Consider the following 25,458-nt stretch of genomic DNA (forward strand, 5'->3'; position numbering starts at 1 on the left):
GCTTGTGCCTCTTGATGATGACGTGGTCACCTCTGAGGAGAAAATATCCCACATCAACTGGAAACTTACACATCCATTCCCTCCCAAGTCATGAGCACTGTGGGCAGTTCCAAAAATCCTCATTTCACAACCCACCACCGTTCCAAGGAAGTAGTCTGCCCTTCGAACGCCTTCTCATATCACGGAGCACAGGACCACCCCTATAATCAACACAGTAAATCTGGTGCCTTATTCTCAGACAAGCTAACTTTCCAAAAATAGATAACTTCGGAGGGCATCCATGCAGGCTTCTACTCCCTGGCAGGGAGCTGGTGAGAGACAAAAATGTGGCACTTCATCTCTGCCAAAGTAATAGGCATCCAAAAGCAGTCACCCTAGGTGACCACTGTCCACCTCCTAATCCCTCTCTTCCTGTTCTCAAAGTTAACCAAGGGGAAGCTTCTGCCCCAGTCATAAGAGTCCTCTGGAGAAAATTTTCTAAAACTTTACCATGCACTGACCTTTAAAACAGAAAAATCACAGACTCTCAAAGCATGAACCAAATTCTTTTAAATGATAACCATTTGTTATTAACAAATAAAATAGGAATTAATATTTTGTTTGTGACCATTGTAAAACTATAAAACAAAACTTACAATCAGTACAATCCAATCAAACTACTAATACGTTAATACTACTACTTTGAAAACATTATTTAAAAAAAAGAGCAAAGTCCCTATTGCAGTAGTAAGCAGATCAGGGTATGAACGACATGAGTTTAGAAAGACTGTCCCGGCTATGCTGTGTGCCCCTCTTGGGCACCATCTTTCTGTTTGAATGCTGGCCAATCTTTGCAGGAATAAATTTGAGAAGCACTGATGCAAAATGCGCTGTTTAGAGAGGTCCCAGCTGTACTTTTGAGAGGCTCAGAGAGGTGTGTCGTTCCAGTTCTCAGTCCTGTCTAATGCCACTGATGGCCACAGATTTGATCGCAGACTACACAGAGCATGGAACTGTGGTCTTTCATGTTGAATCAGTCCGGCTGAACACATCAACCTGATGATTCTCACCTTCTGACGTCCCTGCTCCCTGGCTCAGCCCTGTGGCCCCTGACACTCGTTCCCAGCCTCCTTGTTTGGAGACTGTTTTAATGAGATATCTTTCTCCTGTGCAAACTTGGGGAATGCCAGTTCCGTGCCTGTAATTGTGGATGAACCCAAATCATCTGGCACATTCTGAGCCTGGGCTTTAGGGAACAGGGCATTTGGAGGTTAGATAAAATGGAGACTTTCTGACAAGTTTACCTAAAACAAAAACAAAACACAATATTGTGGCCTGGTTATTTTTAAAAACTTCTAGTTAGTTTACAGAATATAGCATAGTGGTTAAGAACATTGACTTTATGGAAAGGAAGATATGGGTTTGAATTATAGTTCTACTATTTCCTGGCTTGGTCTGTGGCCTTGAAAAAAATCACAGAACCTCTCTCCATCTCAACTACTTCATTTGTTATACTTAGAGAGTAAAATATTGATGAATACCACAATAGAACAAAATTATTAATCAATAACCTTTTAATCCAGTGCTTAGCACATAAGAGCTCAAACATATTAATATTTATGGGTTTTTAATGACATTAATGATAATAACCCCATTATATCTGAGGTTTATAGCAAGAAAAAGAAATATAATCAGGAGTGTTTTGTGTATAGATTTCATTATAAATTTAATACAACTAAAATCTGCAATGTTAAAATATTTTACTTTATATTAAAATTATCTGAAATAACAGAATTTGTAAAGCCCAAACATAACTATAAAGTACAAGTATATTTTTGTGCCTTTGAGTTGTATTTCTAAAAAAAAAGTATTATTCACATAAAATCTAAGGTGCCATTAATTGTAAAATGCATTATTTTATGTAGTATTTTTAAGGAAAGAAAAATATAATTACATTAGTATATACTATGCTACAAGCTTTGTTATGCTTATAATACTTTACAAAATATTGGAGAAACTTCTCAATGGTGTGGCAAGAAAGAAAAAGTGATCAGCAGGAAATAAACACAATGCAGTAAGGTCTTTGATTTGTTAACTAATGTTTATGTTCTTTAAAACATCATTGCACATACACACATTAAATTGTGGAGAATTCAGTAACACCTACCAAATTATACACTGAATATTGTTTTGATATTATGCTAATTTTAGAAATATCTCCAAAACCTTCTAAGCAAAAGACATTCATAAGTCTTGTGGAATTAAAAGATTAATTGAAATGATTTATATATCTATGTAATAGACTAAATATACTGCAATTAATAAAATGAATTGTGCATATATTAAAAAGAATGAGGTATAAACACATAAAACATAAAGTATATCCATAAATTATTATCAAGCATCACAATAGGTAGAGTAGAACCTAATTGCATATGAAGACAATTTGGGGAAAGATATTTACCAAACCATGAAGAGAGAGTTAAGGGCAAAAATCCAATAATGAAAAACTTTTATTTTACATTTATCACATTTGTAAATTTAAAAAATTTTACACAGTTACTTTGTAATACATTTTAAAAAATATTTCTCTTTACTACAAAATTCTGTGGGGAAAAAGAACAAAAAGAGAATAACTTCCTATTCAATTTCTTAAAAGTCTCTGAAGACAAAGCAAGGTTTCATAAATTCTAATTTGTTCAGTAACATGAAAGCCTAAGAGGCACGGGCAGTTGAATAGAATGAAAGATCGCACTTTTTTCAGAGGGAGGACAAGATTCAAAGTTTACTGGAAACAATTCAAAGCAATTTCACGTAAACCACTTGACCTGCTAAACACTCTGAGCTCTCCCCGCATCTCAGCACTCTCGCCGGGTAGTGGTAGTTCTGACAGAAAAAAGGAGGAGCTCCTGAGTCCAGAAACCTCTCAAAGCCTCCTTCTTGGAAGCCCCTCAACTGGTTAATGGTAGGTGGAAGACTGAATGCATTCCTTATTCCCTCTGGAAAATGAACAGGTCAGGTTAGTGTCTTTCTATTTGATCTAAAATTTTTCTGAATCATTATAATCTAGACTAAGCAAATCACATTGCATAGTTACTTCAAAACCTTTGTATTTCCTTTCGTTTTAGATATTAAAGTCTGGATTTTGAATAGGTGAGTGCCTGTCTCTACAGAATAAATATTGTAGTTGAAAAAGGTCAAGCTTATTTCCCCACAGGGTACCAAAAAATACTGAAGTTCCTTAGAGACTTGGAGATTTAACAGAATCCTAATGGAGGACTGAAAAAGTCTTCCGTTTCTTTAGGAAACTACTAACTTTACTACTGTAATTCTAGTGTGATCTATGCTGCAGTCACCCAGTAATGTTGGCATGGTGGGCCGCATCTCCAAGGCTAGCATTCTGGAAGGCTGAGGCAGGAGAATCACAAGTTTGAGCCCACTCTGGGGACCTTAACAATTATCTCACAAAATAAAAACAAGATGAGGATGTAGCTCAGTGCAAAGGCCCTAGGTTCAGTCCCTAGAAAGAAGCAGCAAACAAAACAAAAATTTTAAAAAATGTTTAAAAACGATGGTTAAAGAATGGAAGTAGTTGACAATTTAGGTGTGATCCTCATTCTGAAGAGTGGTTTTCCTCAATAGACTCTCAAACGGATAATAATTTATTGTGTTCATAAATAACTAAAAATGAACTATGTATCACACAGTATCTTTAGTGATTAATTTCAACTTGTAGCGCACTATGGAAATATTGTTCCTGATGTGAGGGTCCTGTGTCTAGTTTGATGCCCTGTCTAAGCAGTGACTGAAATCACAGCCATCACAGTGAGACAGTCAGGGGTCGGTCCTGGAGGCCTCCCCGAGTGCCTGCTCCGCCACACACCAGCCCCCCGCTGTCAGAAGGAACGGCCAGGCGCTCTGACTCAGAGGGCAGACAGAGGCAAGAGGGACGCCTCGGAGATGTGAGGGGTCGTGAAGCTTCCTGTGATGGCTTCTGTGCTCCACACCGAAGTCCTGCCTCCCTGTCGCCCTGTGCAGCACCATGGGAAGCATGTTCTCTGAGCAGGCTGGTCAGCAGCACACGTTGCTGGACGACAGGATGGAAAAGGGCGTGAGTGTGCCTGTCCCTGGGACACCTGCCACACGCCCTCGGCGGTTTCAGCTCCACCGGAAGGTGTGATGGTCCCAGTTCACCTCCTTCAGGCTCTTGGTCTCTGGTGCAGGAGCAGTCAACCCATGTGGACCGGGCTAACCTGCCTTCACTTGGGAATTGCTTGATTTTCATTGTGAGGCCAGGTTTTCTACAGGCTGTGTATTGAGTGGGAAAAGAAGGTGTTTGCTCCATCCACAGAAAATTCTCTCTGTCCTGGAATAAGGCGCTGTGGGGAGGGCACTGCTATTGAAAAGTACCATACATATATCATCCGTAGCTCGCTGTGGACCATTATAGCTTGTGCACAAAATGCTAAAGTGAAACTGATGTATGAGTTGTATTTCATCATTCACATCTATTATGAAGTGTTTGTGAACGCAAAATGAAAACCAAATAAAGATAAAACCAGTTTCCGTTGTTTCTCAAATTAGGCCAAATTGCTTCTAGTCCATTTTGGTTTTGAACATAGGTAATGACTTTAAAGGCTCAGGAGATAAAGGTGGCATCAGCCATGACCATTTTCATATTCTAAGCTGTGGAATGTTGAGAATTCACTAGAATACTTTGTAAATCAGTAGGACACACTTGCCCTGTACCTCTCCTAGACCCTTAGTTACCTTTCCCCAAACTGTTCTAAGAGACGGGAAACATTAATACTTTACAGAAACTGCAAGACACATTCTGCCTAAATGCATCTTAACTTCAAATTATTTTATGGCATATAACTGGGGTACAAAGGTACAAAGCGAGATGAATGAATCTAAATTTTATGATTTTGAATGTTTTAATTTTGCAGAATCTCCTAGGAGTTTCTTTTAAAAGCCGAATTGATAGACCTTGTCAAAGACCTACATACAGCTTCAAATTCTTTATGTGATTTTGGTTCTTGAATTTGGACCACAAAATACCACCTTTCTAAATTTTGTTGTGCTTTACCAACATTGTTTTATTTGATGTTATTTATCACCTGTTTGCAGTACCTGATGTTTAGATTCACTTTAGGGAGTGGGTACACATACTTAATATATCTTTATTCTTTTTATTCTCATTCCCCTCCCTAACTGCTTCCCTTGCTGTGTCCAGATTCTTTTGTCTCCTTTTCATTATTACTGTTTTACTTTGTTTTGCTTTTTAGTTCATGTTTGGGACATGTAATGATTGCTTTCATTGTGAGTAGCTGGTGCATTCACAGGCAGCATCTTAAATCTTTTTACATTCCCTTCCATACCGCCCCTTCCCCTGGCCTTTTTCTCTTGGACCACTTCTCACTTGCAAAAGAAATTAATTTCATATATTGTTCCCATAATATTCACTCCTAACGTTTTCCAATTGTTCTCCTCTATTACATGCGTTATTTCTCAATACACTCTAATCTCTACTTAATATTTAGAAAAGGGAGATAGTATGAATGTGTTTATCAAAGTAAGATCTTCCCCCCCCTCATTTTATTTCTCTTTTACTCTCTCTTTATCTGGAACCAATTTGCCAAAGGGGGGGGACTTCTTGCTTGCACAACATTTTTGCCTTTGTTGACTACTAGATTCCTCAAAGTTTTATTTTCTACCAATGTTGACCATTTAACAAATCTTCATCTACATGTGCTGTAACACTTCTGACTGTATGACAAAGCTACTAAAGTTTTCTTACATAGATTCCAGGCCACTCAACAGTTTACCTGCAGAATTGGTTTTGTAACATCAAGGAGTTTACCTGGGCATCTGAAAAATACCAGCTGCCTCTCACAAAGTGCCATTAAGCTAAAACTGATTCTCTCCCTTCCTTTCAAGTAGCAAATGTTTATCTCATTGACTGTTGCATTTTCTCTTCTTATCTTGAAAGTCATTGGTCCCTTCGACAGACCCGCCTGCCTGTTTGGTCCAAACCAGTGTTTTATTTTGCTAGCTTGGCAGTGTTTCTTCCTTTGCTAGAGCATTGAATTATTTAATCCTGAACTGATGGGTCCACTCACAAGAAAAATGTTATTACTAAGTAAACAGCGTCTGGTCTACTTCCCTGAAATTGAAAACTTGCTGTACCTGAGTTCCTATACTTTAAATTGTGATTGTACTAAATCATTTAAAAGTCAAATTATTGCTAGTGATTATTTTGGTTGTGTATATAGTTTGTTCCTGTGAAGGGTGATCCTAACATTTCCCATTAGCAAATATGTCTATTTTCTATTCATTGGAGAAAGATCTCATTATATTTAAGCATTTTTCTGGGAACCAAAATACGTAATTTTTGATATGTACTGATTTTTAATATGCATTGAAATTATATTTTATAAAGGCATACCATGGAACTAATACGGTGACACAGTATCCATTATCGTGCATGGATTATCACATATCATATTATCACATGTGTTTTCAGAATTCTACGGACCTTCATGGTGTCTCACCCCCGCCGACAAAGGATTGTGTCGAGCGAATGAAACCAGATACTTCTACGATGCAGTTACTGCAAAGTGCCGTCCGTTTAATTACAGTGGATGTGGGGGAAACGAAAACAATTTTGCCTCTAAAAGAGCATGTGTACGGGCATGTAAAAAAGGTAGGAAGATGATCTTTCTATTAATTTAATACTGTTTAGGATAATAATTGCATTAAATTATAATTATAAATGATTTAATCTGTAAAATATTACTTTCCTTTATTGTAAAAACAAAGAGTAATGGTTTAGTTAACAAATATCTGCTCAAGTGGATTTAGAAAGTATATATTATAAAATATATCAACTGTATTTATTCTGTATGTGTTGTCACAGACATTTTATTAAACTTTGAAATATGAAGAATTTATTTTTAAGGAATATACCAAAATTTTCTTCAACTTTCTCACAAATCAGCATATTTTAACATATGTATTTTCTTCTCAATATGAAAATGGTTATAATCAAATGCAAAGACCATGAAAATGTAAATAAAAACCATCTGTAATTCCAGCAACCATGCATAGCTGTGCTTCTCCTTTTGAAATAACATAAGCATGGATTTCTAACCGAAAAACAACAATCATACCCTATTTTTGCGAGTCATATATGCAAAGTGACTTTAGAGACCAAAGTTTTTCTACGAAAAGACAAATTACAGGCTTTTAAACCAATTGTATCACTAAACTTTAAGAGAAGATAATTTGAGAAATTTTAGGTATAATGTGTTTCCTTATCACTTATAAATTTTTTGCTTCTCCTCTTGTAGGTTTCATCAGAAGAAAATCAAAAGAAGGGCTAATTAAAACCAAAAAGAAAAGAAAGAGGCCAAGAGTCAAAGTAGGGTATGACTATTATGTTAGAAAAATATAAATCTGTTATACTATTAGAATAGTAATTCTCCTAAATATTTACACGAAGTATTTCACTATAACAGATTTCCTTTGCTAAAATACATTGAATGACCATGTTCATGTTATAAGTCTCTAAGGTTCTACTACTCCCAAGTACTAGCTAGTAATACATACACATCAGAGATCCTTTTCTAACCTGGTCCAGTTGCTTATTCTAGGTCTAGTTTATTAACTGTCTACTGTGAATTTATTTTTTTCTTGATCCTAACTATTGCCATTTTAATACTCCACTGTCACATTCCTAGCCATATAGTCCTTTTTCTCCATTTGGTGACCATGTATTTGAGAATATGTTGTCACTTATTCACCAACAATCATGCATGTAATGACATCCGTTATAGCCTATGACCAGGATAAGAAATGTGACTCTTAAGAAACAAGCGATTTTGGGTTTCACTTCTAAAATGGTGACAAACACCTGCTTCTGATGACTATCACTCAATTTTGCATATAGAGAGAACAGATAACAATACAATTCTCTTTAGTGCTTCCAGGCCTACATATGTTTTGTTTTCTCTCTTTGTACCAACCAATACCTCCGGGAATATTGAGCCAAACCCTCCTTGAACAAAGAATATTCAACTTTGCATTATGTGTCTGCCTGATTTTGATTGGCTCAACTCTGGTGGGGGAGGTGCCTGATTACGGCCGGTACATCAGGCGAGGTGGTGAACTACTGTGTTAAATACAGCGAAGAAACATGGAAACATTTCATTAAAAGGAAATTCATTGTATGTCCTTCCTAATTTTGTACTTTTTGACAAAATTTCCTCTGACCAAAAATAGCAAGAATATTAAAAACTGCCTGAATCTATATTTAACCTTTTATGTTTTGCACAAATCATAACCAGTAATTAATGTTCAAAGAACATGCTTATTCCTCTAGAAGAGCTATTACCCTGGTGGAAGATTCTACTGGAAAATCTGTGTCCCGTTCACTCGGGGTTTTCATTAACATTTCTCTGGCATTTATCTTTCCTTCGCCACTGACCACGTGCAACCGCTCAATTCAGCAGCCACCTGGACACTGAGTTTACTTAGTGCTCAGCTCATACATACATCCGAACTTGACATTTAGAAAAAATAACCACCTCATCTTTTGGTTTAGCATCATGATTTCTTTGAACCCAGTTTTGAGTTTTTGTTCTTCAAATGCCTCGCTCATCAAATCAGTCTCTGAATCCTTTTTCTTCCTTTTCCATAAGGTTTGTTCAACACCCGGGCTTTTTATTCTCTACTATGTCTTCGTCCACCAGTATTGAGTTAGTTCCTCAGAAATGTAATATAATTCTCCACCACTCAAAATCTTCCAAGAACATTCTAGTTTGTGCTAGTCCCAAATTCCCACCTTACAAACTCTTCACTAAATAGGTCTTTAGTTATTCAGTTTATTTACCCATGTTGATTTTTCTCTTTAAAAACCCGACACCTTCCACACCTTTCATCTGAAATCAGGGTCCCTGATACCACGTGCAAGGTGGATATGAAAAGTCCTAATGTGCAATTACAAACTATTTTCATCCTGCAGTGCAGTAGTGATTTCATAAGAAAAATAGTGTATCAAGTTATTTGGTTTAAGGAAAATTTTATTTCAAATGTCCAGAACATAATTAATTGCCTTAAACTAGGTCTTTCTATGGAATTTGAAACTCCTGGAAATCAAAACCCCTATGTGAAATGTGCTTCACCTTCACAGTCTTTTTCCTGGACAACAGTGTCAAGACGAATGTGTCCTTACAGTCACATTGGCACCAAGGACATCAACAGCACACTCATGAAATAGCTAAATTTCTACGAAAACAGACATCCGCTGGTTCATTACTAAGTCAATCAACAGATACACTGAGATAGTTTACAGTGTTTGCTGCAGGTGAATATTACTTTACCTCATTTTAAATAAGAATTCTTTGATGATGTGGTCTTCCTGTATTTTGCCTAATCAGGTGCATCTAACTGTGAATTTTCTATAGAATTTCATTATACAGCACACACGTGTATTTATGTACTTTGTTATCTGTATTCAAAATTGACAGGTTATGCTGAACATTGCTCAATGATTTTACTTTTTACATTGTAATAAGTAAAATTTCTTATCACGAGTAATAAACTTGATTTGTACTCTTGACGTTGTTAGTATTTACTAAAAAAAAAGTTTGGTCTTCTTTATCCTTCAGAATCCAAAAACAAAACCTAAATTGTTCTCCCACTTTCACTCTTCTTTTACTTACTGAACTGGAATTTTCTAGTTACTTCTTTTTAATTGCAAGAACGCATACACATGTTGTGATTTCTTATTTATCAAAGAAACAGGATGCTAGACCTTAACAATCCATGTTATATGTTTACTTTGCTGCAGTTATATTTACATCAATTATTTTAGATAACTGTATTTATCTAATTGTGTAATATAAACAGATTGTTTAAACATCTGTCATATAACTGTACAATGGGTAATTGGCTTCCAGCCCCGATGCGGTGGTCCAGCCGTCACAACACGAACATGCCTGAGTTGGGGAGTGAGGACTGAGAAAGGAAAGAGCATTCAAACCTGAGAGACCAAGAGAAGCCTGATTCATTTCACAGGAACAGCTCCTTTTATAGGCTCATATCAACAGGAAGCTTTTAAAGGCACACAACAACAGAAAACACCAAGCAATTGTTTTTATCTTATGCAAAGACTGGATTTTCTCTTTACAAAGGACATCAGATCTGTGGCTGTCTCTGAGTTTCTCCCATTGAAGGGTTAAAAAACAAGTTTAACAAGCAGAGTCCTAGAGAAGTACAAATGTTACATAGATTGTATCAGTGCCTTGAGTGTAGAGGAAGACGTTTCCTTTCAAATGTCAAATGCCAAGACGGCCATGGTCCAGCTCCCACACCCTGACTATTGGGGTCGGTCAAGCTCATCTGCATAACTAGAAAGAAGAAAACCACACAAGGCTAGCCGGGTACGCAGAAGGATTGTTAATTCTTTCATCAGCTGTTCCTATGCTTCTCCTGTTTTGCTGAAACTAGCATTCGAGTTTGGTTTTACCAACTTTTGGCTTTCAGTCCTTTCTTTCTTAGGGACTTCATCGTAGGCACATCTGTGTTGGATTTTCCACATTCGGATTAGGCAGTTCCTCGAGCTCAGCCTTTGAACTTTTCCAACCACATAGCTAGTGTCATGGCTAGAAATATTCAAAGCCTTTTTAAATGGAGAAGTTAGATAATAGCAGTGCGGAATAATTTCTTTTACAAGAGGAGGAGGAACAGGGAAAAGGAAGCTGGGAGAGGATGGAGAGGAAGGAAGGAAGGGCAAGGGAGAGAAAGAGATACATTTTAAGCATATAATATGCAATAAGTAAAACGGAATGAGGCAAGTAAGGTAATCACCTCAGACATATTTAAAGAAACACTAAAAAAAAGTCAGTAACCAAAATAAATAATACTTCAATGTGCTATTTTTAAAAAACCAAAATTAGAGCAACAATCCATGTTGAAGAAAATATGAAAATTTGTTGAAAGACAGGACAAGTAAATGCATCTGAAATCTGAGGCAAAAAGAAAAACTAGTAATACTAATGGCATATTGATAAATGCAAAGGTATTTCAAAGATGATCCTTGCTTAATATAATGAAAAATGTTAATATAAAAATTAAAGGATAAATTGTCATTCCGATATCTGAAGAGAAATTATTTCATAAACATTTGTTTCATGAGTAATACTTCAGCAAACTAGAGAAGAGATAGATATCTACTAAAAAGACAAAAATACTCAGTGGTCAGATGTTTAAAACATTTCTACTAAAGCAATGACCAGAACTAAGATGCTCTCTGTTATCTTTTCTATCCAACTTATCCAGTCTCCATTTTAAAGCTAACATAAAGAAAAGAAACATCAATCAGGTATAAATATTATTATGTCACATTTATAGTACACTTCTCATAATTAAAAATACAAGAAAGTCTGAAACATAATATGATGTTGTTAACTTCTTTAGTATCATAATTAAAAATAATCCTAGAATTCAGTGAAATTGTTCTGTGTAAGTTACATGTACAAAATCAACAGAATTTCTATACATTAGTATGAAAAAGGACCGAAAAATAAGAACTACCTACAATAGAAATAAATAAAATGAATGTATCTAACAGTAAATTCCATAAATCATGATTTTTTTGGGGAAAAAAAAGATGTATTACACTGATACATGCACACCCATGTTTATAGCAGCACAATTAATACTAGCTAAATTTAGGAAGCATGAACACCAAGCTGAATCCATCAAGATGAATGGATAAATTAAATGTGATATATATATATAATATATACATGATAAACTTAATTCATTCTTTCCACTCTTCTGGAAAAGATGGCCACATTCCTGTTCATTTGAGAAAGATGTTCATAACTGTGTCTTGTCACCAAATACAGAGTTCAGTAACAAAAACATTTCACCAAATGCTTCTGTTTGCAAGTCAAACAGACAGAAGGAAGGACACACTTGAGTTATTTGTAGGAAAATGGGTGCATCCTGAAATCATTATGCAAAGTGAAATAAATCAGACACAGAAAGTTGACTATTGCATGATTTCTCTTATGTAGGAAACTCAAAATACGATTGAAAGAACAGCATATAAAGTGATGGAAAACAGAGGTAGCCTTTGCTGCAATCAGATGGGGATCTGGAATTGGGAGGATGAGGGGAAAAGTAACATGATTAAGATCTGATACATATATGTACCATTTCTCCAGGATAAATATAGTCATTATGTAAACATATACCCCAAAAAGAGAAATATGAAAAATTTGTGATTTTTCTATAAAATGGAGTACTACTCAGCCATAAAGAATGAGAAATTAGATTCATTCATAGGAAAATGGATACATATTGAGGATATACTCCTAAGTGAAATAAATAAGTCACACATGTGTAAATACCAAATATTTTCTCTGGTGTGAATAAACTATAATAGTACATAAGATCCTAATGAGATAACTGACATTGTGAAATGGGAAGAACAGGGCTAAAGGTGTAGGGGAAGTGGGAAGGGTAGGGGGAAGGTAATAAAGGAAAGAAAAAAATAGGAAAAAATGAGAAAATGGAAATAAAATGTTTGTAAATGGGGAGGGGAGGGGAGGAGGGGTGAAGGGAGGGCAGGGACAAGGAGAAAAAATGAGAACCAAGACCTGTCATGTAAAGGTACAAGATCCCAGTAATGAATGTAACTGTACTATATATCTAAAATGTACAATAAACTCAATGAAGAAAAAAAAGAAATATGAAAAAGTCAAATACTGAAAGGATTTTGAAAGTATTCATTCTCTTTGTAATTCATTCTTAAAGAGGCTAACCAAATTTAGTCAAGGTTATGTCGCCTAAAACGAGAATTTTCTACTAGCAAAATATGTTATTTCCATCTACAATTTATCCTGGTTAGTTTTAAGTCTTACCAGCTGCCAAAATTATCAGCATTTCTTGTCAGCATTTCTGATAATTTGCTGTTCATCATCCTTACACTACATCAGCCGAAATAATGTCCTTGAGGTTCTTACTCATTTTTAATCTGTGTGTTTCACAAAGGGTATAATTCTAATTTACTGAACTATCCTTCCAAATCTGAAGACAAAAGAAACTGCTACTTCCTTCTTAAGCAGTTTTTAAATTCAGTAAGCAAGAATTTAGACATCCCTATAATCTTTCATTTCCAACGTAGCCCAACTTTTAACAGAGTCTTTCACAAAATTTGAAGATCACTTAAGGGAAATGTTGAGCGATTCAAAATGAGAACAGCTATAAGCTGCCTAAATGATTCATCTTGCCAAGAAATTGCTCCTCCAGAGATGAAGAATTAAACAATTGACATTTTATACTCAAAATATCTGCCAGTGTTCAGTAAGAAAGTCATTAAAATTGTAAAGCTAAATATATGTGGGAAACTTTTTATTTAACTGTTTCTTTATCCCCTTTATTTTTCTTTTTCACAACCTACACACACACACACACACACACACACACACACACACCCCAGAGCTGCCCTATCTTTCCTAGCTGACGGTAAACTATCCAACGCAAATGAAAAATATTTTAAAGATTGAGAAAGAAAAAAACACTTTATCAAGTCTAACAAGCAGGCATAGAGGATTTGGACTAGATTACTTGATATTTAGTTCATAGGCTTGTGTCTTTAATTCTGCATTAAAACAATTCTAAGGGAAATGATTGTGAGGAAAAATGGGAGCCCATATGTGAAAGACTGAACATATTGTGTGCTGCATTTTAAACATTCACGAAAACGGCAGCCATTGTTATTTCTCTGTTCAGAGTTTTAGAATAGAGTTTCTTTACACCACAAAAATTACTCAAAACTTGGAGGCAATTAGAAGTTAAGGTACGAATTTAGGGAAAATTTTGTTTCCTAAGATAATTTTATAAAGAAATGATTATATCTGTGAAGTTATTTTCCTGTTTATAAGATTAACTGAAAATGTAAACATGTACATAATGGAATGTAAAAATTTTAATACTATGTATTTGTGGTGATTGCCAAAGAAATATTAATAATATATATACATTTGGGGGGGGTTGAGACAGGGTCTCACTATGTAGTTGACACTGACCTGGAACTCACTATGTAGCCCAGGCTGATCTTGAACTCATAGTGATCTTCCTGCCTCAGCCTCCCAAGTGCTGGGATTACAGGCTTGCACCAAGACGCCCTGCAGTAATATTTTTAATACAGAAACTTCTGCAACTTCTGAAGCATCTATTAAAAAACACTAAAAAGTTAGCAAACTGTTCCTTTGGTCTATTTTTAAATATTTAAATTCTTATGTTTCTAAGAAATTAAAAAATTTTTAAAAGAAAAAATATGAGAAAGTGAAAAAATGGAAATAAAGCTTTGTAAATAGGGAAGGGGGAGGGAAGGGGATGAAAGGAGGGCAGGGGTATGGGGAAAAAATGAGAACCAAACCTGCCATGTAAAGGTACAAGATCCCAATGATGAATGTAACTGTACTGTATACCTAAAAAGTACCAATAAACTCAATGAGGAAAAAAAGAAAGAAATTAAAAATTTTTCAAAAATAACCATCACTATTATCTTCCTATATATTCAGAAACTTACATTACCATGCTGTATGAATATGTACTGGCAATATGTACTGGCAATATGTGATCTGGACTGAAACCAGAATATAACATAGGCACGTAGAAATATAGTGATGACACTAATGTAAAGTTCCTAAAACATTTTGTTCTAACGGTCTATTTGCTAATCTTTTCTACCTTTCTCTCCACATGGAATCAGCTAACCCAATCCCCAATTACCCTTATTAGCCAGTTTATCACTTATACAATTCTCTTCCCAAAATATCTGAAATAGTTTGCCAGGTTACGTATTTTATAAAAAGTTGGAAATGGCTGACAGCACGTTGTAAGGAGGGGGAAAGCTTCATAATTCGACAATTTCAGTTTCAAGTTCCAGCTTTATCAGCTTACTAAGAATCTGTTCACTGATCTGAAAAATGGAAATAAAATTTACATAGAGTTAAACATCTATAGCACATTTCTGTAAACAAATGCCAATCAACAATGCTACCCTTCTGTCTCAACTTCTAAAATAAGAGTCCGAGGCAACGCCACTAGACATTAGGCCCGTATAATGCACTGGTTGGTAAAACACAAAATTGAACTTGTGCTCTTACAATTAATCCAAACAAAAAAAGTGTAGTGCTTTTATTTTCTGAATACTCAGGAGTATCATGAGAAATGGATTTTTAAGGGTCTTGCTTCTAAGGGTTAATAGTTAATGCTGTGGATATTAACTTCCATCTAATATTTTGTAAGAAAGACATAAAGATATTCCCCAAGAAAAGCTTTTGTACTTGTTTACTACAGTTCCACCTAGCCCAGCCTGAACCAAGCACATTGCTAAAGCATACTTTTGACATTACACCGTCCACTGGAGAGAGGAAATATAAATTTGCTACCACAGCTGTGGCCCGACTTTCTATATGCTCTAATATTCATGTGGGATTCTTGCCTGGTATCCAAATCCAGGAAAAATCCAGGAACAGCACTTGAACGGTCTCTATAGGAGATGGTAGGTGCCCCCCCCCTCTCGCGCGCGCGCGCGTGTTTTGGGAGAATCAGCTGCTAGAGCTGCCAACTACCACCTCGTGCACACCATTTTCCAAGTCCCCTGGAAGGTATTTCCTATCCGTGGCATGGCTGAGTCCCCTGTTGCATGAATGGTGAACAATTCAGAGCTGCAGCTTTTTTTTTTTTTTCTAAAGTTTGAACAACAGACCATATAGGGCCAGGGATTTCGCTCAGTGGTTCTACCACCTGCTTCTCAAGCGAAGGGTCCTGAGTTCTATCCCCAGTACAAAACAAAACAAAACAAAACAAAAAAACACCGTTTAAATCCCTTGTCTAAAAGCCCTTTTGTCAAGTTCTGCTTCTGAGAAATCTGCCACGCACAGATTTAAATTCCTCGTCTATTTCTTGCCCTTTGTGGCTGTTTACAGACAGGGCTTCTCTGTAAGAAGTTGGTTCTCCCTCATTCCCACTTCCCTTTCTAGTCAGTACTAATCTGCTCCAATCACTAAGCACATTACAACCTGAGTATAAAGCCATATGAGAAACCTGGGTAGTTTTCTACCTGAGAGTTTAAAAAGTAAATTCTTTGGGTGCAAGGAATATATCCCCACTACTAACTTTGTATTCTCAGTTTCTCTCCAAATGCATAGCATATGGTAGATGGTGAAATAATATTTATTTAATGAAGGACTATGCTTCAGAAACCTTGCATTCTAGTGATAAAAAGGTTTATGGAGACAAATCTTGGAGATAACTGTTATGCACAAAACACTGTCTAAATTGTCAAATGTATTAAGTCAGTGCAAGATTATAGCGAATTAATGATTGAATGTCTAATAGACCATAGTAGAACAAATATTTTTCATTCCTGGACATAGTGGAGACCTTCTCTGGCAGATGTGAGAGACATTTATTGCTCTGTTATGACATTTTTATTAATAAAAATTATATTTACTTAGAGATATTCAGACTATCAACAAAATGGCTGAAACTTCTTTAGCAGTTTCAAAGTAGTATTTACTTAATAAAATTGCAATTACTTGATATAAACTACATCAGAAACAACAGCCGATGAAAATCCCTGCCATCTGCCTATATACCTAATCTGTGGTGCTCACCGAGAGGCTACTTTAACTTCCAATGCCAACGCATGGCCTTCTAGTACACCAGCGGCCGCTGGGTACACCACCAGGACAGGGCCATCCAGAGGTACTGAGAGAACAACACTATACAGTAAGACAGGTTCTCGCCTTGCCGCCATGTTTTGCTTTATTTTGTTTTGTTTTTCCACAGAATATTTTGTATCAGAAATGTAAGTTTGTGCTGCTGGGCAACTCCTGCCCAATGTGTCAAAATGTTTTGTGATTGTCTGAACTGTTTGACCTTTCAGGAATCTTCTATTACACTCCAACTCCTCATAGAATATTCTGTTAAGCTCCGCCCCTTATAGGAATGTTCTGCTAGGCTCCACCCCTTACAGGAATGCCCCTCAACTCTGTTGCCCCCTTGTGAGAACGTTCTGTAACTCCCCCCCCCACCCCACCCCCACCCCCTCCTGCTTCAGTGAGTATGCTCCCCTACCCTGTGGATCCCTTTATAAGGAGGCTTTCATTTCTGGTAGAGCGCTCAGATTTCCAGTAGGAACTCCTCTGAGTCACCTGTGTAATAAATGTTGTTCTCCACCTGTTCTAGGGACCATCACATTCTTGGGTCTTCAAACTATAACACTGTAACACCCGGCTGTGTCTCAGAGCTCTAACCCTTGACTGTAACACAGAGCTGTTCCACTTTGTTACAACAGCACATTTAGTAGTATAATTATTTTAAAAAGGAAAGTATAGTTTGAAAATAATCTTACATTATCTTATATTTCAAGGTTTGTTTTCCCCCTTAAAATGAGTGCGTTGTGTACAGGGGTGATAAATGCTCTATAGTGAGAAAAAAATCTCTTCTAGAATCAATTTATTCACCATATTCTTCATCTTGTCTTCTTTTCTTTGCCTTTTCAGCCTGATGGCTTCCTTTATCGCTTCATCAGGTGCTCCCTTAGCTCAGTAGAGAGCGACATCTTTATTCTGTTTTTCCTTTGGCTTCCAAGACTCCCTTTCCTGCGCTCTTGTCAGTGTCCCTCTCCATCTCTCCCATTTTATTTGCGATATGGCCGAGAATAAGCGAATGTTCTCCATGGGTTTTTAGATGATGCTCAGAACAGAACACGAAGGCTGAAGAAGGTCTCCCGGGTGCGATGGGATACTTACATGTCTTTCTTGTTTCCCCTTTAGGAAGGACATAGGCTCTCATTTCTCTTTTTTAAGTAAGCCACGTCCGTCCACTTGGCCAGGACTTCACTTACAGACATGGTCCTCCATCTCTCCGAGTGCCTCTTAGAAAACTGTGACAACTGGAGTCACATGGTGTTTTTTATGCTTCTGCCTGCCAACAAAATTTTTATTAGTATGTGGTTTTTGGATACACATGAATCTATTCCTTGTGAGGAATCAGTACATTTCCATATTACGTCTTGACCTTTGTCACGCCCCCGCATCCTCAGGTCCCCCGAGTCTATCTCTGCACCTGATAACCGTTTACCTGCTGGCTTCTTATGCTGTCCTTTGCCCCTGTTGAGCTGTTTTTCCTCAGAGAGGTACAGAGTGCCCAGTGCCCCTCCGGCCCCAGCGCCATCCCAATGGAGCTTGTTGCGCTGCATTGGTTATCTGAATATCTGATTTGTACACCGGATCAGCTAAGTAGAGGAGTTCAGCTACTTTGGTCTAATTGTGGGGGTCAGAATTGTGTAGCTCTGGATATTTATACTAATACTAAAGGTGGTATACCATTTTGATGTCTATCTTTAATTTGAGTCATGTTTTAAAATTTAAGTGTTATTTGCCTTTACACTTAATACTTTCTGAAACAAATATTCTTTCATCATACATAAACGGATACTTTCACTGTAGAGTCTACCACAAGTACCTGCCTATTAAAACTCTAGCTATCAAAATGCTCTCTTCGATATTTTAGTTGTTATTGGGATTTTTTTAAGAGATAAAATTTCATTTTTCTTCCTTTTGAAAAGGAACTTTTGTTAATTTGAGAATACTTAACACTAGATGGCAGGATGAGACTATAAATTGCCCAACTCAATGCTGAGAAAAAGCTCTGGGGATTTCTCAAGAGTTCTGAAGCAAATATATAGTTTTTCTTTTTATCATTATCATACACAGGCTGTATATTCCCACATTAGTTTATATTTTAAAATTTTCACTGTATATAATTGTGTGAAGGTAAATAACAGGAGTGACAAGGAGGAAAATGAGAGCCAATACCTGTCGTGTAAAGGTGCAAAATCCCAATGATGAATGTAACTGTAGTGTATACCTAAAATGTACCAATAAACTCAATGAGAGAAAAAAAAATAACAGGCATGAGTTTTCGAAATTGAGAAACATACAAATTGCTAAAACTTTGAAACATTGTATAAACATTTTGACAATAGTCTTAGAAAGCTATCTGTTGGTACTGGAAAACATTAGTACTTCTAGGCATCTTCTGAATTTAAAGATTGAATTATTTAAGAAAAATATACGACTTGGTCATTTAATCAAATGTTATTCAGGATAAGACACTAAGTGCAGATCTAAATCAGCCCTTTATTTTTACAGTCGAGGGTGACATTCTAAAAGTAAGAATCATTTCAGAGTAAATTCATATCCAGAAATGAAAGACAATCTTTTTAATATGAACAAAAACTATCATAGCAATGGGAAGAATTGTTTTAAACTCTTCTGGGAAAAACTGGGATTTCTAAAATAAGGTGTTCGCTCATAATATCCATTTGCTCCCTGTCATTGCAGACGCATGTGCCAGGGCGACTACACGTGACATTTATGGGAACCGGAATCCTGTGAGAATGGAAGTGTAATTCGGGACTGCCCTAGGAAACCGACAGATAGGATTACTCTACCAGCACGGGTTTACTCTTCAGAATTTCACTTGGTGCCCTCATTTAAAGTAAGCATTCGTTATTTTGTTGTGTTTTAAAATAAAATTTTAATTAACCTGCCACATGTTATTTGCCAGTACTGGGTTTTTAGTTGACCAAGAAGAGCTACCCTTCAAAAAATCATGACTATTGAACGATGTCTGAATCATCGCAAACTGAACAGGAATCCATTGCAAAAACAGGCAAATATTTGGTGAATTCTTTATGTCATTTGACTCTCCTGAAGAAAACCCATTACAAAATACTAAAAGAAATACTGCATGGAGAGTAATTTAATTGTTGTGTTCAACATATGGACCACCTATATTGACTACTCGTTTCAAATGTAGCTTTCTGTAATTTTCAAATTCTTTCTCATAGTAAATATTTTTAAGTCAATGCTACTATTTCCCTTAAAATGATAATGTACGGTCACTATTACCTTAAAGCCAGCCCTTTTGTTTTAGAACTAGCCAATAGCACATTCATACCTGATGACACAGCCATTGGATACACATTCTTTTAACAAACAAATTTTGTTTGTATTTACCTTGAGAAACAAGCTAAAAATGTACTAACAGCAATTGCTATATGCCCATAGTACATATGCTTCCTGTAAAAGTGTTTTGTTATTTTGCCTTGCTTTGATTGCTTGTGTGTGTGTGTGTGTATGTGTGTGTGTGTGTGTGTGTGTGTGGTAGAAGTGTGCTCTAAGGCTGTATCCACACAAATCCAAAAAAAAAGTAGTCAGTTTCAGTCAATAGAAATTACATTTATCAAGCCACAAGTTTGGTCTGAATTAACTTAATTAGTATAAACAGATATCCAGAGATTGAGTCAGTACCCTCTGGACTGTGCAGAAAAGCACGTTTCACATTGTAACCTGCGCTCCCTACTGGAGTCCCGTACACACAGGCCCCCAGAAGAGGTGGAAGTCAATGTAGAAGTCTGAAATACACAAAGATGAATGCTGATCATAGACATCATTCTTCGTTTGTGCATATTCTTTACTTCTAAGGAAAGCTCTGTTGTCGGTGCTTCCCTGGGTTACATCTAGACTGTGCTGGCAGCACCAGCTGCTAATTGTGGAGAATTTAGCACTTGACTCCTCATGAGGTAGTCAGTGAACTGCACTTTGGTTTTCCAAATACCATGGCCTGGATTGTTTTTCCATAGCTCCCTCAAACACAACTGATGGTGAGCTTAGAATACATGCTTGACCACTATTTTTTAAATTACTGCAAATGGCTTCCGTGTGCTCTGCATTGGGATTGTAATGCCTGAACGCAGGCTGTGATAAAATACAATGCAATAAAAAACAAGTTGCCATTATTCCCCCTCTTTGCACTCCTTCTCACTTCAAACACACATATCCCGTGGCTCTTGCCACTTCCCCAAGCAGTTCTGGAAGTCCTCCTCCTGAAGTCTCTTATGAGATGTGATCGCAGATATGGTGAAGGCAGCTGCCCATTCAATGGAAAGCCAGGCTGGTAAATACAGTACGATGTGCTCACCCTCTTTATTCACCACAACTGACCATGTGACTTACGGTTCATTCACAAAGTCACAATGGCCATGAAACATAAACATTTTCAGTTGATTCAGGACATTCAGGCAGCCAGGAGGGGGCAACCAAAGACTCGTGAAAAGGATTCCAGATGGGCTTAGGAAGGTGGTGAGGATGAAGGAGTGTGTTTGGAGTGAAGCGGGTATCCTGAAGGGGATTAATGGCGATTAGTATTTACACTAATAACTTTTGACCACACTTCCTACATATGTCCTATGTAACGCGTAATTAATGCCACACTGACTCAGAATCACTTCACTGGTTATTGAAACATTCTAAGCTCAGCTACAGTTATCCAAACATTTTTTGTCATATTTAAGTATGTGTTTGAGACGTTTCCCTCATTTAACTTTTCACTGGGCCCTATGTCATTTGACCTGCTCAGATCAGCTCCCTGGAAGTCCTCAGACCATTTATTTCTTCTGAAATTTATAAAATGTCCGCTAGCAACGATCTGATCCTGGAGATGTATTTCTCCCTTTACTTCTAAACGACTTACAGAGATGACATTGATACAAATTATTCAAGAATCTTAAGGGACTACAACCCTGGGCCTACATGCCTATGCTGTAGCTTAAGTATAAATACAGCTGTATATATTAGTCTTCCTATTTGGAATAGCGCTTGAAATATTGTGGAGGAGAAAGTTTCGGACAGAATTTTATGATATAAGCCCAAAGCATGAAGTTTTTATTTACTAGAGTTTGCTACTACCAATGAATGAATGAATCAAAAATATTAATCCTGTCAAAACTTTGAAAATATACATACAGTTAGGTCATGAGCAGATTTTAAAAAAAAAGATTTAAAGACTGCAGGATAAAGTTTCTTGATCTAATTGTGGAAAACTGAAGAATAAAATCTGCTTGCCAGAACTCCAAATCAATGAGTCAGATCACGTAACTAATTTTGACGAATGTAGCTTTTTCACATGCTCATTTATGAAGAAAGACACATTAGGTAATTTTTTCCTAGATGCTGGTAATCACTAATTCAGCACATGTGTGTACAGGCGTGTGCGCGCGTTTCTTGATCTAATTGTGGAAAACTGAAGAATAAAATCTGCTTGCCAGAACTCCAAATCAATGAGTCAGATCACGTAACTAATTTTGACGAATGTAGCTTTTTCACATGCTCATTTATGAAGAAAGACACATTAGGTAATTTTTTCCTAGATGCTGGTAATCACTAATTCAGCACATGTGTGTACAGGCGTGTGCGCACACACACACACACACACACACACACACACACACACACGCCTTTGATTCTTTTACATTCAGATTTCCTTCAAGTCACAGGCAGCTTGATTTGGCAAGTTCCAACAGGCCTCAGTCAAGGTGAAAGTCAGCCAGCTCTGGCTGCTAACAATGTGTTCAGGCAGCACATGAGCTCTGTCTGTTCAGGCTGCCTCTTGCTCTGGTCTCAGAATGAGAAAGGCCCTCTGATCCTCTCCTGGGGTATGTATGCTATTTGAGAAAGAAAGTAACCTAACACTAACTGCAGGCGGGGTCAGAGTGATGTAACAGGAAGCTCTGATGTTTCCCTTCTCTGCTGATCATTTACAATCTGACAACACTTCCAATCCGCTCAGAACAACTCCTCTGTCCAGCAGTGTCACCTCCCGCCTTAGGACCATCGAGCTCTGCCGCCTGCAGGATCCCACTGTAAGCTTTCCCTCCTCCCCACCTTGCCTGGCTCTAAATCTCTGCTGCAAAACCACAGAAAATCAAATTCACCCTGTGACTATCTCACCAAGAGCTTCCTCTCGAGCTGTGCTAGGTAAGCGCTTCCTTTGAAATAAATAGATTTGTTGTGAGTAGTATTTTCATGTTGTTTGACAGGGTTTCTACCAAGAATTGAGTAAGTAGCATTGAAATGCTGTTGTAGCAGTCATGCTTATCTCACGTGTGGAGAAACTACAGTATATTACCGCAAAGTGCATGCAAAATCCAGTCCTCCTTCGCATCATTATTTACAGCGATATTCTAGAAAACGATTTACCAAGTAATAAGAATCTATTTGGATGAAGTAGCATGAACAGATACCTTAATCATGAAACAGTGCCTTTTAACATGAGCGTTACTGTTACCTGAGCTTGCAGCTTGACAGCTGGAAAAACACTTCTCCCCCAAAAGGAGTCTTTCAACTTTCCATACAATCAGTATTCTGTTTCTACGGGATCTGTGAGACTCAGTGAACTCCGTGGTTGAGGTTGAAACAATGCAGAGTGAAAAGATTCGGACTAATTGTATTTGCCTTTCACTTCTATTTACATTTCTATCTCTATTGAACTCATGGAATTTTCATTGTTGGTTGTTGCCAGATGTGTTTATCTCTTTGGGGAAACCTGTTCTGTTTTGGTTGTATTTAGATCGTGGGGTGGACTGTAAAGAAAGCAGACAACACACCTAGAGTTATGAGATGTAGAGGTTTCTGTATTAATCCTGCATTTCTAACACCCTTTAACTGAGAGAATTTACTACTTCAACTTGACAGGTACCCCGCTCAGTGAGCTTTTGGGGGAGGGTATGATTGCAGATGAAAAAGGATAGCAGAACTTTTCAAATGCATATGTTAGTGGAATTAATGTATTTCAAAAAGAAGTTTCAGGATCAAACTCACTGAAATGTTGGGATGAAACATCAGCTAATGCTGGTTTCAACAGTCTGGGCTGTCCTGGACAGTTTAAAGAACTAGCAACTATTAAGTGGTCGGGTTTAGGGACATCCCCAATTTGTTGCTAGAGAAAGTTACACTCAGATTTGGCCTCAAATCATGCAGACTGGCATAACTGTTAAAGAATGTATGTTCTCACTTAGATTAAGTTCTGCCAGCCGTGCGGCGGAAAGCATCCTGTGCTTTGTCACTCGCGGTCTGGCACGCCAACAACAGACCGTAACTCCTTGTTTGATCTCCTCTCGGTTTTCCCACAGTCTAGTGGAAATTGTGCATTCATTCTTTACCCTTGTGATTCTTTAAAAGTGTTACGTCTGGTTTCTATCTCTTGTCGACCTTGCATTCTACTACTTAGTTCCTTGACACATGGGAAGTGTTTTGGGAATATGATTGTGTAGTCATTAGATACTTTGAGAAAAAAGGCGGAAACAATGCATTAAGTGGCCCAATCTCATGAGTTAGTAACAAAAATTAAACCAGAATCATTTTAAGTCAGACTTTCTTAAAGGGAGACATTATATTCGTATTGTATTATATAATGATGAACTCCTTAAAGTTTTCTAATTTGTATTTAATTGCTATCCCCAGATGCATAATTCTTTTCCAAAATTTAATTGTGTTCTAAGCTGTATTAACAGCATGGTTTTACAATCTAAATTATCAAAATATGACTGAAAAACACTGAACCATGTGCTTTAAGGATTAGTAGGACAAAAAATTATTATGACTATTTGAATAAGTAACTGGAAATTTGAAATAAGTATTTACATTCCTGTTATTATATAATAAATTTGCTTTTTAAAATTAATGTCAGAGTATCAATGCATGCTTTTAGCCATAAATATAATTTATTTTTTCTAGATGTTTCCCTGCAACGTCAGAAAATCAGTCTCTAAACATATAAAACATAGTATTGATGAATTACATAATTAATGGGAACTGAAATATGTTTTACATAAATCGGTCTATTTTCAAGAAATGTGACTTTGTTTATTGCTACATGAATTTTTTTCTAATATATCTTAGTATGCACCAAAGTATTATTTTAAATTTCAAAATGAAGAATATTAGTATATGTAAAACTATTCATTCACTTTGAAGGAATCCAGAAAAACAGAAAAATACAAATAATTAGAACTCATCCTGCATTTTCAAAAATTATTTTAACTGAATAGCCAAGGTCTATGAATTTTTTTTTTTTTTACTGGAGATCCTTTATAATAAGGTTTAAATGGGATCAACAGACTAGAACGTTTATAAGAACATTTACATTCACCTGCATGTATTGTGCTATTATTTTTATGTATAATAAATGCATTTCGATCAAAAATTTAACATGATATTATAACAAAAAGATTACTTCATATGCTTTATACTGATCTGGAGCATTATTTCATAAATACAAAACTAACTGAACTTTAGTTAAGGACATTATTTTACATCTCTGACTTAGATCATATTTGGACTCAGTATAACAATAATTTGTTATCAATTTTATTGTATGTCTAAATTTTGCTGATGATTGCTGAGGATTCTTTTTGAGCTTTCTAGGAATGTTAACATAATCATATTTAAAGAACTGAAATAGCTATTCGCTAAACAAAACTTATAGTTTATGTATAATTTTGAATGTTGAAAATGTAATTGTTTTTTAGCTGTGTAATGA

General features: G+C 36.6%; 2 protein-coding genes across 4 annotated transcripts in view; both read left to right on the plus strand.

Annotated features, from left to right (window-relative positions):
* The window catches only part of Tfpi (tissue factor pathway inhibitor), a 57,924-nt gene extending 49,364 nt beyond the window's left edge, over positions 1 to 8,560 (plus strand). For all 3 annotated transcript variants that reach the window (XM_010636818.3, XM_010636820.3, XM_010636819.3), the window contains 2 exons: positions 6,506 to 6,685; positions 7,332 to 8,560. In XM_010636818.3, the coding sequence (XP_010635120.1) occupies positions 6,506 to 6,685; positions 7,332 to 7,435 (284 nt within the window). In that variant the 3' untranslated portion in view covers positions 7,436 to 8,560. The remainder of the gene's footprint in view (positions 1 to 6,505; positions 6,686 to 7,331) is intronic.
* A 14,081-nt stretch (positions 8,561 to 22,641) lies between these two features.
* The window catches only part of Calcrl (calcitonin receptor like receptor), a 102,089-nt gene continuing 99,272 nt past the window's right edge, over positions 22,642 to 25,458 (plus strand). Inside the window, exon 1 of the mRNA XM_010636817.3 lies at positions 22,642 to 22,895. The gene's annotated coding sequence lies outside the window, so the exon portion shown is untranslated. The remainder of the gene's footprint in view (positions 22,896 to 25,458) is intronic.

This window comes from Fukomys damarensis, unplaced genomic scaffold (assembly GCF_012274545.1).
Source record: "Fukomys damarensis isolate Sample0158 unplaced genomic scaffold, DMR_v1.0_HiC HiC_scaffold_26, whole genome shotgun sequence".
Classification (NCBI taxonomy): Eukaryota; Metazoa; Chordata; class Mammalia; order Rodentia; family Bathyergidae; genus Fukomys; species Fukomys damarensis.